The 15241-nt window shown below is 44.9% G+C and overlaps 1 protein-coding gene across 3 annotated transcripts in view; it reads left to right on the forward strand.

Annotated features, from left to right (window-relative positions):
* LOC8023323 (protein SERAC1) overlaps positions 1-10949 on the forward strand; it is a 29488-nt gene extending 18539 nt beyond the window's left edge. For 2 of the 3 annotated variants that reach the window (XM_029970043.4, XM_029970045.4), the window contains exons 8-13: positions 1722-1938; positions 3735-3835; positions 3889-3986; positions 7063-7239; positions 7569-7712; positions 10680-10949. In XM_029970043.4, coding sequence (XP_029825903.3) covers positions 1722-1938; positions 3735-3835; positions 3889-3986; positions 7063-7239; positions 7569-7712; positions 10680-10885 — 943 coding nt within the window. In that variant the 3' untranslated portion in view covers positions 10886-10949. The remainder of the gene's footprint in view (positions 1-1721; positions 1939-3734; positions 3836-3888; positions 3987-7062; positions 7240-7568; positions 7713-10679) is intronic. The other variant, XM_029970044.4, reaches the window with a different exon arrangement.
* The last annotated feature ends 4292 nt before the right edge of the window (positions 10950-15241 follow it).

Genomic DNA, 15241 nt, shown 5'->3' on the forward strand with positions numbered 1-15241 from the left:
GCTTGTTGGAGGCTGCAGGTCGTGTTCCAGGCCTTTGGGGAGTTGACTGAGGTGGTCCTCGGGCATCCGAGGTGATGGCGCGCCAATATAGACGCGTGCTGCATTCACCCCTCAGTGGTGTCCCGTTTCCCTGTAGGCTACAGGAGCACAACTCCATAGCGGGTGAACCCCTCATCAAATAAAAACATGTTTCTCTCTCTCTCTCCCTGTAGGCTAGAAAGGATGATGCTACTGGTTCCTCGCGACACTTGCAATTCGTGTGTACAGACTGACCTCCGCTTATGTCTGGTGTGTTTTTGTTTTATTTTCACCCTTTCAAAATCGTTTTTTTTTTTTTTTAATCTTTTTTTCGAAAGATGTGCCCCAGTGGTTCGGTTGTACTCCAATTGCACATCCTTAAGCAAAGAATGCGCAAGCTTTTTTTCTAGATTAACTAACGGGAGCACTTGCAGTGCTTGCCAGCTGTTCAGGTTGAGAAGCATAGAAGGAAAATACTGAGGATGAAAAGGTTTTGTCTTTTTTCTATTAGGTTTCATTTTGACCTGCTCGCTTCCGTGACAAACTGGCAGTCTCTGACTCCGAACCGGAGGCACATTACAGAAGTTCTCAACCAGATGATGAGACCTGACCCTCAGAATTAAATTCTGAGAAGCGTGAAAACTCTCAATTGTAAGAGTCGGCGCTCCGAGTGCCAGTGCCACGAAAGCGGTTGACATGCAAAGCAGCCATTTTGCTTGTACCCCACGTTAGCGGTGGTACTGCACTGGCTAAATTTCTCATCTACAGCTGAGGGACGGATCACTCGTTGAGGCGTACCAACTTCGAGGCTGTCTAAACATACAAGCCACACAATCTTTTTTTTTTTTTCAACAGCCTTTTGAGGGTAAGTACCTCCACTCCCGGTGAGGAGTGGAATAACGTTTGGCCTCAACCACACATTCCCAGTTGCTCATTTTCGGCTATATGAAAAGTTTTTCCGTATGCTTTTCCCACCTCCGAGAAAGGGGCAATTGGGACAAGCCCTTTAATAAAAAAAGTGCCTGCCCCCCCCCTCTTCCTTCGGGCCCTTACCATTTTGTCAAAACACGTTTCATGGACATGGTTCACTTACACTACGTTTCGCGGAAACTCATTTCGTGGACACATGCCTCTGCAATGTTTTGTCGATAACATTTTTTTTTTTTTTTTTTTACTCCCGTAAAGTACTGGGGGAGTGCCCACCCCACTTTCACTGAAAACGGGGTTAATCTAGACGGGCGCTTCTCTGGTCAAATTGAGCACTTAACATATGGTTTGCAGAATTCCCAAGTTTGGGAAATGTAAAAAATGGGCACTTGAATGAAGTGGGCGTTTCTACAATATTTTACGTTAAGCTGCTAAAAATTAGTGTGTGATTCAGGAAGGTATGTTTACCCAACACTTGGGACCCTTACTCCTCTCTCGCCCCCCATGAACCAGGAGATGCGAAAAGTTTGTTGCGAAAACAGCAGGGTTGTGTCCAACAAAACGTCCCAAGATCTGTTGATGAAATGTCGCATGTCGACGAATCGTTGTTCGACAAAATGATTGCCACCCCCCTCCAGCATGTTTATGCCAAACTGACCATAGCAGATCAAGTTTTGTGTGATTATGAGTAGATTTATCTAATCTACACTCTGAAAAAAAAAAAAAAAACAATTTGAGAAATTATGCGTAAGGCTCTTTTTCTATGCGGTGGGCAGGTCTAGTCCCGTGGAACCCTTGGCAGATGTGGTCCTGGTGCATGGCTTGCTGGGCAGCGTCTTCAAGACTTGGCGACAGCACGACAGCCAGGCGTGCGAGGGCAACGACACCGTGGAGCCTCCCCTCGTGGCTGTGCGCGGTGGCGAGCACCGAGTCACTGCCGACCGCGTGAGGGCAGGAACCGTACACCCCCGTTACACCACTTCGTGGCCCAAGGTATTTATGTCCTTTGCTTCGCCGTACCAAGGTGCGCAGGTGTTAGGCCCTCTTTTTTTCGTCGACTCTGCAGCACGGTTTAATGCGGTTCCCTCCGAATCCTGTGCTGTTGTGGTTTTTTTCGAGCATTCAGCTATGATCGGCGACAGGTCAAGAGTGAAGTGGAAGCTCCTCCCACCTCTTTCCACTTTCGCAGAGCGAATGCTGGAGAGGAGGCAACCTCCTCTCCAGCGTTCGCTCTGCCAAAGTGGAGCGAGGTGGGAGGAGCTTCCACTTACACTTGACCTCTCCCTGACTATAGTTCCTTTACCTAGGGAATTGTGGCACACAATTTGACTCATTATTATTTGTTCAAAATGAAGTTTGGTGGATGGCATTCCATGACCGTTGTGCTTTGTGTTTGTTTGAGGCACATTCACTAAGGGAATCGTCTGGCTAGAATGACCAACGAGTGCTGTTTGCAAGCGCACGTAGTACTTGGTGTTATAGTTGCTCGCAGCAATGCTTCCTTTTTTCTTTTTCTTCTTTTTAATGCAATAAAGTATGAAGCATGAGAACGGCAGGGAGTAGTTTCAGGTGTGCCGCCTCCAGGGTGCGTTTCCAACCTTCGACAATGCTTCGGCATCTCGCGAGCCTCGAGGGTGCACGCGCAGCCAAAGCACAGCAGAAGACAACAAGCATATGCGTTGGAGGTTGGCTGTTCGAAAAAGGTGCCCTGCTGTTTTCACCTTGGCATCGACTATAGCAACCTTTTCTATGCTTGAGCGTTGCCAGCTGGTCTTGAAAAAGGGCATGTGTGAGCAAAAGGTTTCACAGAAGATCGCTCGGGACACCAACAAGCCAGTTTCGTCGAGTCGGCGGAGAGCACACACGCGTGTGCGGAAGAGTGATGAGGCAATAAATTAAGAGGAAGGATCAAAATTCCGAATGTTCCCCGAGGAGAACCAAACCCAGTACCCCAAGATTGTGATCTTGACACTTAACTACTGAGGGGAGACTTGTGCAGCGGTAGGTATTGAATGTAATAACATTTCTTTCACCAATCGACACTGCAGAACATGCAGATAGTGCAAGTGGGTAGCTTCAACTTTGATGTTTGTTTACCTAGGAGAGGAACATTTTAATTGCCATAATGCTACAGCAAAATTCTTTGGTAGGTATGAGCGGGCTCATCTGTGGGAAGTATAGAGTTTGGTCAGAAAAGTATGTGAATTTACCTTAAATATCATAAAAGACTTCAAGGACGTCAACAAAACTTTCCTAGATTTCCCACAGCAGTTCCTAAGCAGTTTGATAGTGAAACATTTAGGTGGTATAAAACGGTGCGAATTGCTATCGCATTTCAACAACATGCAGTCATTTTGGCAGCTATTTTTTGTTTGAGATGTTGAGCACTACGAATACTCTTACCATGTCCACAGAGCGTGGTACAGATATCGGTTCTTGTTGACTTGTAGGCTTTTGCAAAACATTTACAAGTTTTTCAGTTCTCTTCATTAAGTGCTAATTTTTTCCCTTATCTAAACAACAGAAAGGGATTATCACCATTGCTGATGATTGGGGTTCCATGTTTTTGGATAAAACTGAAAAAAAATCTGAGAAACATTTGCCTGTAAAATTTTTCTTATTTCAAGTTTATTTGAAAAACTTCAATATTCCAGATCGCTATGACAAAAAAAAAAAAAATAGAAAAGAAGAAAGACTGATCACTGTTGCCACTAGGGCAGTTTACATTAACCGATTATGCCCCATTATGAAATGCCAGTGTACACAAGTTTGAATGTCTTCCATTTCAGAGCTGGCTTTCTGAGGACCTTCCTCGAATGCGGATACTGGCCCTGGACTATGACACCTACCTGAGCCAGTGGGGACTCCACTGCCCCTTAGAACCAGACAGGTGGGTGTTTTGTGCCCTGGACGCCGGAAACGCCTTGACGTGTCCTTCCGCAGGCGAACCCTCGAGTCCCGCGCAGCCGAGATGCTGTCCAAGCTGCACCAGGCTGGGGTCGGAGATAGACCCATCATCTGGATCTCCCACTCCATGGGAGGTAAGCACCTAAGGGCCCCATTTTTATACCATCGAGGACTCGTGGGACAGGAAGACTTGATTGCAGCACTGCAGGTAACCTAGAGATGTTAGCATTCGGCTTCCTCGCTGGCAGTTTTACAAGAACCACATTTCAAATCTGAATGGCCCTCTCTCCACCAGCTAGAGTTGGTTCGTTTGCATCTGCTGCTGCACTTTAGTCTGTCGAAGAGTAGAAACTTGACCCTGTGGCCAAATGCAAGGTGAGGTGGACGGATCAAACTGACTTGAGGTTAATTAAAGCAAAAACTTCTTTGCAAAGTTTTATGCTGCTCTTTGGTGTTACATATACGATAGATTTGTTTTGAAAAGCAAGGTACACTGCATGCCACTGTCTGGTTTGTCAACCAGACCCACGACGTTGGAGGAATGGATTCATTCTAGGGGCATTCCACAGCACGGAAAGGGCATGTTAGATCTGCTTCTGGAATACGTTCGGAAAGCGAAGCTTCACAATTTCATTTAGCTTCATCCCGTTTAACCCCCTCTTGATCCCATATCTTCCCCTCCCTCTCTCGTAGCATGGCACGCCTTAGTACAAGGCCATACCATAAGGCTTAAAGGGACACTGACAGGGTATTTATGCTCGCCGAGGTTTTTAGTTGTACGTGACATATGAGAGCTCAACTACCCAGAACAGAATTTGCGGCTCGAAATTCGGTTTCTTTCCGCCCGAAAACCGCCGATCAAGAACTGGCCGGTTCGAGTCTCGCTCACTCTCTTTTCCACGGTCACGGGCCGTTTTCTAAGGTATCGATGCGACCACCAAATTTAATCAAAGTCGTGGGTCACTGAAAGCACGCACTCAATATTAAAAATAGAAAAAAATATAAAACCCATTTTTTGTGGCTTCTAAAAAGCTGCAAATACGTTGATTGAAAAAAAAGCTCCACAGACAACCGGAAGCATTCTGTGCGTGCGTCGTTTCGCGTATTGTGGGACTCGCAGGGACGGCGATGGCAGCGGACGACGGGCGTGGGACCTCTATTTCAGAACTGTCGTTCGCTGTACCGGCGAATTTTGTCTGCCTTTAAAAGAGAAATTTGGGACTGGTCAAAAGAATTGGTATTCATCCCGTACGACACGCCCGACCACCAAGCCGATTTGCACGAAGACGTCGCCGAGCCGTCGCTCCCTTCTTGTGGCTGAAGACATCGCTCGCGCAAACGTCAAGCGCGACGTGTCTACTTCGAGTGGAATATGCACGCGTACGATTTCTTTACTAGGTGAGAATGTCGCCAATGCATGGTGCATCCCGACTTCGACCCGGGAGTGCTTTTGCTAGAGGAAAATCGACAGCAAACTTTCCAACTTAGTTTATCGGCTGAATTATTACCAAGGAAAAAGGTACCCCACTTTCGATATGCCCCAGTAGCTCAGTGGGAAAGACGTCTCCTTCACACCCGATAGAGCCGGGTTCAATCCCCTGTGAAACTTTTTTTTTTTTTTTTTCAAAATATTTTCTGATGTCTACATTTCTTTTTTTTTTTTTACAATTATTACTGAAGAAACAAAAGAAAATAAGAAACAAATGTTGTGGACGATACTTCGCTGAATTAAATGGTATGGGATATCCTTTTTGACACCTGCGAACTCAATGTAATCACTTTCCACAAAATGCAAGGAGCATATAAATCAGGTAGCGTCCGCTTTCCGAGGTGCCCGTAAATGGTCTACAGGAATTGCAGCCAGCCATTGGTCCCGATCCCGTTAATCTTTCGGAAACTCTGTCGCACAATGCCACTTCTCTTTCGGACGCGGGACATGTGAGCCAGCTCTTCACGCAACATCTTGGGTGTATTCTTTTCGGAGCCGATCAAAATTCACCACGGGCGCTCACTACTCTTCTCCAACTCCTCAATGTACAAAACAACTCATCTTGCAGTAGAGAACAACGAGCGGAACATACATAACTGCAAAAGAATCCGACGGCGAGCAGTTCCCATACGCCGCATGTCGTCTGCTACCGGGAAGGAGAAAAAAAACAAAAAAAAAAAAACACACGGTCGGGTGTAGCCACGTGACTTCCGCCACTCACTCTCTTCTCTCCACTTCTCCGACCTCCGTCGGGTTTCGGTTTCGGTTTCGAGCAGTTGCGTCTTTTGGTTTTATTAAAAAAATACGCTACTCTGTTGCAAAATATTAATTGGGTAGTCCTCCGACACCATAATGAAGCGCCTGGCAAAAAAATTAAAAAAAAATTTTGGGGGGTGTCAGTGTCCCTTTAATGTAGACAATGTTACTCACTGTTGGCATCCACACGACTTCTGTGCTTTTTCGCATTTTACTTCGAAGGATACTGGCAGGCATCAAAATTTACTACTTACCTAAGTTGGTACCCCACCTGAGCACTTTCCAGCACTATAGTAGTTTTTATGACTCCTACAATACTGAGAGAAAAACCAAAAAAATCAGTGATGGCTTGCTTGCACTAACATTGTCGCAGTGTATACATTGCCTCGGTCGAACATTAAATAATGGCATGCAGTGAGACTTCGCTGTGGGCAATGGGAATGTTTAATGTTACGCACCAGGGATTGGGAATGAAGTTGGAACGGTCACCTTCCTTCTCAAAAAAGAACCTCCTGGAAGCCTCAGATTGCAGTCGACGTTTTAGTATCGGGCATAGCTACCAGCTTACAGTTTCCAGGAAGTTCCTTTCTCATGGTTGAAAAAACCCCGAGACTGCGGGTAAACCTTTCTCAGTTCTTGCTACCAACTCCTGCTACCCTCATACTTCATTTGAACCTCCTTTCTTGTCTGTCCTAACTCGGGTACCACAACAGCTTTTGGCATAACCTGCATTTTTCTCGCTTTGGCACAGAAAAAGCCTGAAAAGCCCGTAAGAGTCGATAGGAAAGCAGTATTGTTCTACATAGTAAGAGCTACACATCACGATATAAAATTTTAAAGAGGTTCGATTTATGACTCGAGTTTCTCGTTGAGCTTTGGGCGTGGGTCAGACTGGGAGTCGTGCCTCGCATTAGCAGAGACATGTGGGCTGCGAAGCCTGTTGCACAGTGCAGCATATGGTGCAGGGTTGCTGGTAAAGCAGATGCTGTGCCAGGCGATGGAGAGGAACGAGGCAGTAGCCCGGCAGACGGCGGGCATGGTCTTCTACGCGGTCCCCCACCGAGGGGCTTCCCTGACGGACCTGAGTGCCAGCCTCCAGCTGCTGCTGCTGCCCTCGGTCGAACTGCAGGAGCTGCGCAAAGGTGTGCCCGAGGGCTCGGGTCAGATCACTCCCAGGCTGAGGCCTATCGCCTCGAGCTTTCTCCCCCAGCCAAGGCAGTGCGAAAGGCAACGTGCTGGACGTTCGAAAGGGCCGCTCTGCTGCTCTCATCTTGTCAGTGACCTTCCAAAGCCCCGGGGTCATAGGCACGGCCCTGCCATGTGCTTACAATGCACCGCAGGAAGAAGTTTCTTTAGGCTTGCAGCATTAAACCACCGAGTTACAGAGGCCCCCCTTCTAACCGAGTTTGTCGTAGTGCCCGGTGGCGCCTGGCACGCGTCCCGGGTTGCTGACTTTGACCCATGCTTGCAGACTCTCCAAAGCTCCTGGAAATGCACCGCAAGTTCGAGCTCCTGGTGGACCGTTTGAAAATCCCTTGCCTGAGCTTCGGAGAATGCGTGCAGACAGTCTTAGGATTGCGAATGGGTAAAGTGCTGGTACCCAAGGAGTCTGCAGGTGAGCGTGCACTTTTGCACCTTTCTTAAAGGACACATGCAAAGGAAAAAAACATTTTTTTTAAACAGCTTAGATGGAAAAAGGACGCCATAAAACGATTTTACAACGAAGAAAAAAAAATTTTAGAGCTATATTTACGGCGCAAAATGAATTTGTAGTCGGCGCCCGCGGGTACCGTGTAAAAGTGGTCCGTATTTATCACGTGACTGGTCCTTATTTATCACGTGGTGCTTGCGTTCTTTCGGAAGCTTCCTATGGCCTCTAAAAGTAACTTATTCATCTTTGTTTGAAGTATAACAAAAAACTAAGATGACTAAGTAACTTTTAGAGCCCAAAGGAAACTCCTGAAAAAGCGCAAGCAGACGTGATAGACCTGTGCACCGGTCAGACGACAGCGGCGGCGCCCCGAAGCAGGCAAACTTGTGCGGCGGCGGCGACGGCGGCGTGGAGAAACGCGTTGAAGCGGCGTTCGCACAACGCTCAGCGTGCGGCGGCGACGCAGCGCGGCGGCGCGCGGGCCTACCACGTGACCAGCGGCGGCTCCCACGAGCGCCAACTACAAATTCGTATAGCGCCGTAAATATAGCTCTAAAAATTTTTTTTCTTCATTGTAAAATCGTTTTATGAGATCCTTTTTCCATCTAAGCTGTCTAAAAAAAATGTTTTTTTCCTTTGCATGTGTTCTTTAAGGGGGGAAGCTTCTGCGTAACTTTCGGGGAAGGCTCTGTACCATGTTGACCTCCTCTTGCTCTCTTGGAGGGAGGGAGGGAGGGAGGGAGGGACAGGCTAGAAGACGATTGTTTGCGCGTTTTTAGAAGCCTTTCCGGGAGAAAAAGTATGATATAGCCAATATGTTGTTCATTATAAAAAGTACTTTTTACATACATTTTTATTTAAATTTTTCGTGAGTTCGATATCAACAATAATATGCTGTACGTGGGTTTGTTCTAAACGGGTTTCACTGTAGTAGGGGAGTAGTAGAGACAATTGAATAACACTGGTACAAGTACTAAATACATGCTACCAGAGTGAATTTTAAGTAATTTAACTATGATGCGGCCAGCTGGTGTAGGAAAATGTCTTGTTAATTGAATGAGTGATACTGGTATGTATAGGTTATTCCTCTCGTACTGTATGAGGAAAAAACACTTTTTTTAATCAATCGATGCGAAGCTGAAAGTTGTTTACGTTTCTTGAGTGGGAAGCCCTAGCATTAGTTCTTGTGGAGAAGCAGCCTCGCAGGCTCTTGGTGTTGGTATGGTGACTGCCCGTCAGGACTTGGCAGAGGGTTTCAAACTATAAATTCTTGCGCAGTGTGTAACAGGAGTTAAATTTGTGTTTCATTAATCGAGTCATGTCATCCAGATTTATTAAAGATAAATTGTGCCGCCCGTATGGCAGTTTAGAACTGCAATATGCTAATGCCGTAACCATATAAAACAATAATTAATGTTTTATTAAACTGCATAAAATTAAGCATATTTATACGGCAGTAATTTAATTTCAGATGTTTCGGTGTTTGTTTTAACTACCAGAGTTTGTTTGTAGCTTTTGAGGTAACAAAGGCAATTTGGGGGGTCTCGAGACAAGTTATTGGCAATTGTAATGCCGAAGCATGCGTACGCCTCTAAACATTCTCACGAAACTTCCGAGGGTGCTGCTTCCAAACTTTTGCGAGTCGACGTTTTTTTTTTTACGAATGTAGGATGGTCGGCCCCCTAACCCCTTACCTCCTCATCTTTTTTTTCTTAAGGAACGTACAGCATAATCGTATTTTAAACAGGCAATTTGCATTAAAATAAGACAAACATATTTCCTCGACTTTCAGGTGTCATATCTTGCTCTAAATCAGAACTTCTGGTCCAAGTCCCACCGACGTGCAGACACCGAAGTTGATGGAATGCTTGCAGGATTCACATCAGTTTCATCACTCCTGTCACTGCCCATACAACTATCATCCGATTCCTAAAAATTGGAAAGGCCGAAGGATTCGTCGTCACATACGCCCAAGCATTAATCCCTTTTAAAAAGAAGGTTTTGTATCTCTGTCGGCTAAAGCGGGCCTCCGCGTCAAAGACATGTTGTTTTAGCTTGAACGCCCACAGGCGACTGCTTTTTTTTTCTTGGCTAAATGAAGCGTTCCTTTTCTGTCAAACAGGAACACAAACGAGCAAACTGCCCAAGGCAACTGGAGCATTAAAGGTGGTTTTGCCATCTGCCAGAGAGTGCTCTAAATAAGCGCCGAAAGCGAAACGCGAGTCACACTTGGTGGTCAGGCTTTATGGTCCGTAAGGGGCGGCACGAGTGACACGCATTATTAGTAGGCAAGGGGTTAAAGAACTGTGCCTAGAAACAAATGTTTGCTTGTATCTGAATAAATACAGTAGCTCTCCACAGCTGTGAAAGTCTGTGTATGTAATGCTATTGGATACAAGTTGCTTCCCCCCTCATATACAGCGTCCCCAAGAGCGCTTTCAGTTGTTACGTTTTCCCCGATCGTAAGTTTTGTACTATGTCTTCTAAAGGAACATAGCAGCGTTCTACCTTTTTACTAAGCTACTTTGCATTATATGTTGGTTCATGAAACTAGTATACTTATAGTACCTACATTGAATTATGACAGATAGGTCATATAATTCATCTATTGAGTACACCTAAGTTGTATTATGCCAGGCAGGCCACAACCGACACAGAGCCCTCTATTAAATGTGCTTATAATGACGTCTAGAGAAAAGGGGAAGCCAGAAGGTATGTGGGCCTCCTCTACGGGGCAAGTTGCTCCTCGGAAAATGTTGTTTGAGCATGCATGTCTTCTATTTACAGATCAGATTTTTTTATTTGGCAATATTTTTTGCGAGATTCCCTAACCCTGGTTAGATATGTGTGACGCAGTCTGTGCTCGCATGTTGTTTTGCTTGGAAACAATTGTGCAAAGCCAGTGACGTTCTCAACCTGGCTTGCTTTCAGACCCTGGGCTCGGCGATTTCTTCCTGGTGAACACGAGCCACCTCGAGATCTGCAAATTCCACCAGTGGTCATCGCTGAGCTATCAACTTCTACTGGACTTTATTGAGCACTCATTGGCCAGTCTAGGAAGAACGGACAGCCAGGCCAATCCTGCCAACGTTTGTGAATTGGGTGTAGAGCATTGCCTCATGCTCGACTTGTGTTGAGCATTTTTTTACCTTGCCACGTCAAAGTGACGTGGAAGAAAATAAACACGTTTTGAACATACCACTAAATACACCTTGGAAACTGAAGGTCTGCCTTTATCGGCCGAGTGATCTTCGAGATACTAAACTGGAAGACATCTTGCTATATTGGGAAGAATGAGGGTATTTAAAAAGAACGACCCGTTCAACCCAAAAACAATATTTTTATTTATTTATTTATTTCCAATACTACTAACCCCATTCGGGGTTGTTGTAGGGTGGTACAGTTTGAGATATTACAAGCAGAAAAATAATATTCAACACACAATTTGCAGGTAAATATTCAAAGCAAATATAGAAGTCGCGAATGAAAAATTAGTAAACAACTTCAATACAATAGATACACTGCACTTTTAAAAACAGCATAAAATGTTAGTTTATGATGAAAAGTGGGCATCTACGTAATCGAGGAAGATTTCAATAGAAGAGGAATGAACAACGTTTTGAGGCAGGTGGTTCCATTCGTTAATGGTTCGGGGAAAAAAAGAGAATTTAAAGCAGTTATTATGAGCGACGTCTTCCTCGTAAAGCTTGCCATGGTTGTACCGTGTTAATCGTTTGCTTGTATGGATAAGATAATTTTCTTTTGGTAGGTTGAAATGATCGTTGGCTAATTCGTATAGAAATTTAAGTCTAGCTGTTTTTGCTCTTTTTTCTAAAGAGGAGAGACCCAGTTGCCTGCAAAGTTCAGAGGGAGAGACGTGCCTACTATACTTATTGCAAATAAACCTCGCGGCCATTCTCTGAACTCTTTCTATCTTATTGATGCCGGAGACTGTGTGGGGAAACCAGACGACGTTGGCGTACTCGAGCATAGGACGTATTAAAGTTTTGTAGGCTAGTAATTTAGTGGCAGGAGATGCAAATTTTAAGACTCGTTTAAGGAAACTCAGTTTCCTTAAACGTTTAAGGAAACTCAGTTTCCTTAAGGATTAACAAGCATTTTAGCTTGATTTTCAATGTGAGTACTGTTACTTAGCTGCAGTTTCATACCAAACAGGATCTTGGCCATCTCCACCTGTTTATTGATCATATTGTGATCTGGTTGTGCATATGGCTTGTTAATAAGGCTTGAAGGTTGACAGCTGTTCCAGCAAGAGATTGGAAATAAAGATGGTTAAAGCGCAGTTTGAACCATGCTGAATTGGGCTACTTTCAGAATCCACTGTTCCCATTGCAGGTGACTTTTTTTTTTTATCTATACTGGGTGTTTCTGCAAATACTTTCATCCTTACAAAAAAGGTGGTGCAGAAAAAAAAAATGCCAACAAACTGCCAGCTACGGTGAATGTCAGGAAAAAAATAAAGCCAAATTACCTAACATATACCAATTTTTTAATTTGTTAAAATAAACATGGTTCTGTTAAAATAAACATGGTAAACATGGTTAAAATAAACGTGGTCAAAAACTTGCTGAGCGGCATCGAATACACCTAAATCAGTCAATTTTAGGAAGACTTGAAGCAGTCTTGTTACACCGCCACTGCCAGCATGGGTCATGGGAACTAGTCTTACTGCACATGCGACAACCCCACTGGAGCTAATGCGAGCCCAGTACGAACCGTGCCATGCACTGGTGGCGCCTGTCCCCTGTGAACTACAGTTATGGTGGCATCATGTAAATTTCCGTATCGGACATCTTTGAGGTACCGGAAGTCTAGCTTTTGGAGCGTCGCAGAGGCTGGGCGGATGCGTGCTGAACGACATGTTTTCTGCTCATTCTCCGTCCTTCGCTGAAGAAGTTTTATAAAACCTTGTGTAAGCGGTCATAGTTGCCTTTGAAAACATGTAAATTTTTACAAAAGCGCAGCACCGCAGGAAAAAGGCACAGCTCATTGAACGAAAGTCTTGCGGCGTAATCAACGCGGTGTCATCAAAGCCTATGCCTTGGCATGCCAGAGTGCTCCGTCCCTGCCTTCGTACGCTTGGTTTTAGTATATAAGTGCCCCATCTAAAGACACTTTTGTAAAAAGTTTAAATGCACTCCATTCATTCGTTTATACAAATTTCTTTACGCCCGGATACCGCTCAAGAACACCCTGTAGAATAAAATATGCAGGCCTAATTTCTTCTTTGAAAACTTGTCTCATAGCCTCACTGTCATGCGCTTCAGCAACAAGGTCTTTTTTTATGTCGGCAAGCATCGGCATGAAGTCCCTGGTATGCTCCTGCAAATTATACATTAAAATGTCCCTAATGACACCACTGTACAACATGACTCTGCACCGCAAAGATTGACCATGCACTAGGCCAGGGGTCTCAAACTCATTTGAATGTGAGGGCCAGATAGCCTACCCCTGGAACGGCGAGGGCCAACAGAGGTGGGGGCAATCTTTTGCTATTTTGGGACAAACAAATAAACTATTGAACAGCATTCATGCTTCATCTTGCAAGGCAGCTGACTGTACCAGCGACACCCTAGAGATTTTTTAAACAAGGAACCTTATGCTTTATGGTTTTTTCAAGCTCATACTTTTGCCCTCTTCAGCTTTGCAGACACCATCATAACAGTACTGGCAGTTTTCAATAGAATGAGTAGGCACACCATACTTGGCTTGTCCTATGCACAATTCACTAGGCTCAACAGGCATAGAGAACATATCTCTTCGTATGGCAGTGTTTGATTTTCTGACAATTTTTATGGCAGCATTATAAAAAAAAATACTTTCTATTCAAATTTATTACCCGACAGCTAGAAGCCACAGCTCGTAGCTTTGTCTTTGGCCGTTGCTCCTGCTGTGCAAGAGTTCACGCAGCTGAGGTGCCTCCATGAGCAAAGAACTCGCACTTGTATACCCTAATAGTGGTATAGCCATTCCGGTTGATTTACATGAGAAAGGGCTGAGAGGCCAATATTCAAACGAAGCAATACCAATTGGTAAAAAAATAAATGTTGTACACCCCTTCAATATACTGCCCCCTGTTGGCAGCTGTTAGGTCGCTGCACAATGGCGGACAAACCTCAACGTCGCGGCACACTGGAAAAAACGCACCCACAGAAAAAGGTGATGACGGCAGTGATGTTGCACTTTCTACGCTGTTGGATTGGCTTGTCGGCTCATAGTGCTGTCCGTGCTCCGACGTTCGTTATCTTATGGAATGACTTGCACGTTCCACGATGCAGTTCCGCCATTGTGCAGGGGCTCAGAGCTGTTTTTTTGAGCGGAAATGAATCGACAACATAGAACTATTATTTATGTCGCATGTGACGCCTGAGGCATGGGAACAAGGGCTTGCAGCTGCGGGATGCTTGAGGGCCGCATCCCAGAGAGTCGCGAGCCGAGTGTTTGAGACACCTGGACTAGGCCATGAGGATGGCACAAGATGCTTGTCAAGATTTATGATCCCCATGAACCCTAAGCTGCAGAACATATGCAAGTGATAAATGCATGAACAAGATATTGAACAAGGAATACTCTAGGTCACCACAGAATTTCTACAAGAGCTTTGAAAATGGGACAAGTTGAAAAAATTGCCATTTTGCACTGCCAGGAAAGGTTGACCAGTCTATCTATACAGAGTCGCGAGCCGAGTGTTTGAGACACCTGGACTAGGCCATGAGGATGGCACAAGATGCTTGTCAAGATTTATGATCCCCATGAACCCTAAGCTGCAGAACATATGCAAGTGATAAAATGCATGAACAAGATATTGAACAAGGAATACTCTAGGTCACCACAGAATTTCTACAAGAGCTTTGAAAATGGGACAAGTTGAAAAAATTGCCATTTTGCACCGCCAGGAAAGGTTGACCAGTCTATCTATACAGAGTCGCGAGCCGAGTGTTTGAGACACCTGGACTAGGCCATGAGGATGGCACAAGATGCTTGTCAAGATTTATGATCCCCATGAACCCTAAGCTGCAGAACATATGCAAGTGATAAAATGCATGAACAAGATATTGAACAAGGAATACTCTAGGTCACCACAGAATTTCTACAAGAGCTTTGAAAATGGGACAAGTTGAAAAAATTGCCATTTTGCACTGCCAGGAAAGGTTGACCAGTCTATCTATACAGAGTCGCGAGCCGAGTGTTTGAGACACCTGGACTAGGCCATGAGGATGGCACAAGATGCTTGTCAAGATTTATGATCCCCATGAACCCTAAGCTGCAGAACATATGCAAGTGATAAAATGCATGAACAAGATATTGAACAAGGAATACTCTAGGTCACCACAGAATTTCTACAAGAGCTTTGAAAATGGGACAAGTTGAAAAAATTGCCATTTTGCACTGCCAGGAAAGGTTGACCAGTCTATCTATACAGAGTCGCGAGCCGAGTGTTTGAGACACCTGGACTAGGCCATGAGGATGGC

This window comes from Ixodes scapularis, unplaced genomic scaffold (assembly GCF_016920785.2).
Source record: "Ixodes scapularis isolate PalLabHiFi unplaced genomic scaffold, ASM1692078v2 PGA_scaffold9__187_contigs__length_104089568, whole genome shotgun sequence".
Lineage (NCBI taxonomy): Eukaryota > Metazoa > Arthropoda > Arachnida > Ixodida > Ixodidae > Ixodes > Ixodes scapularis.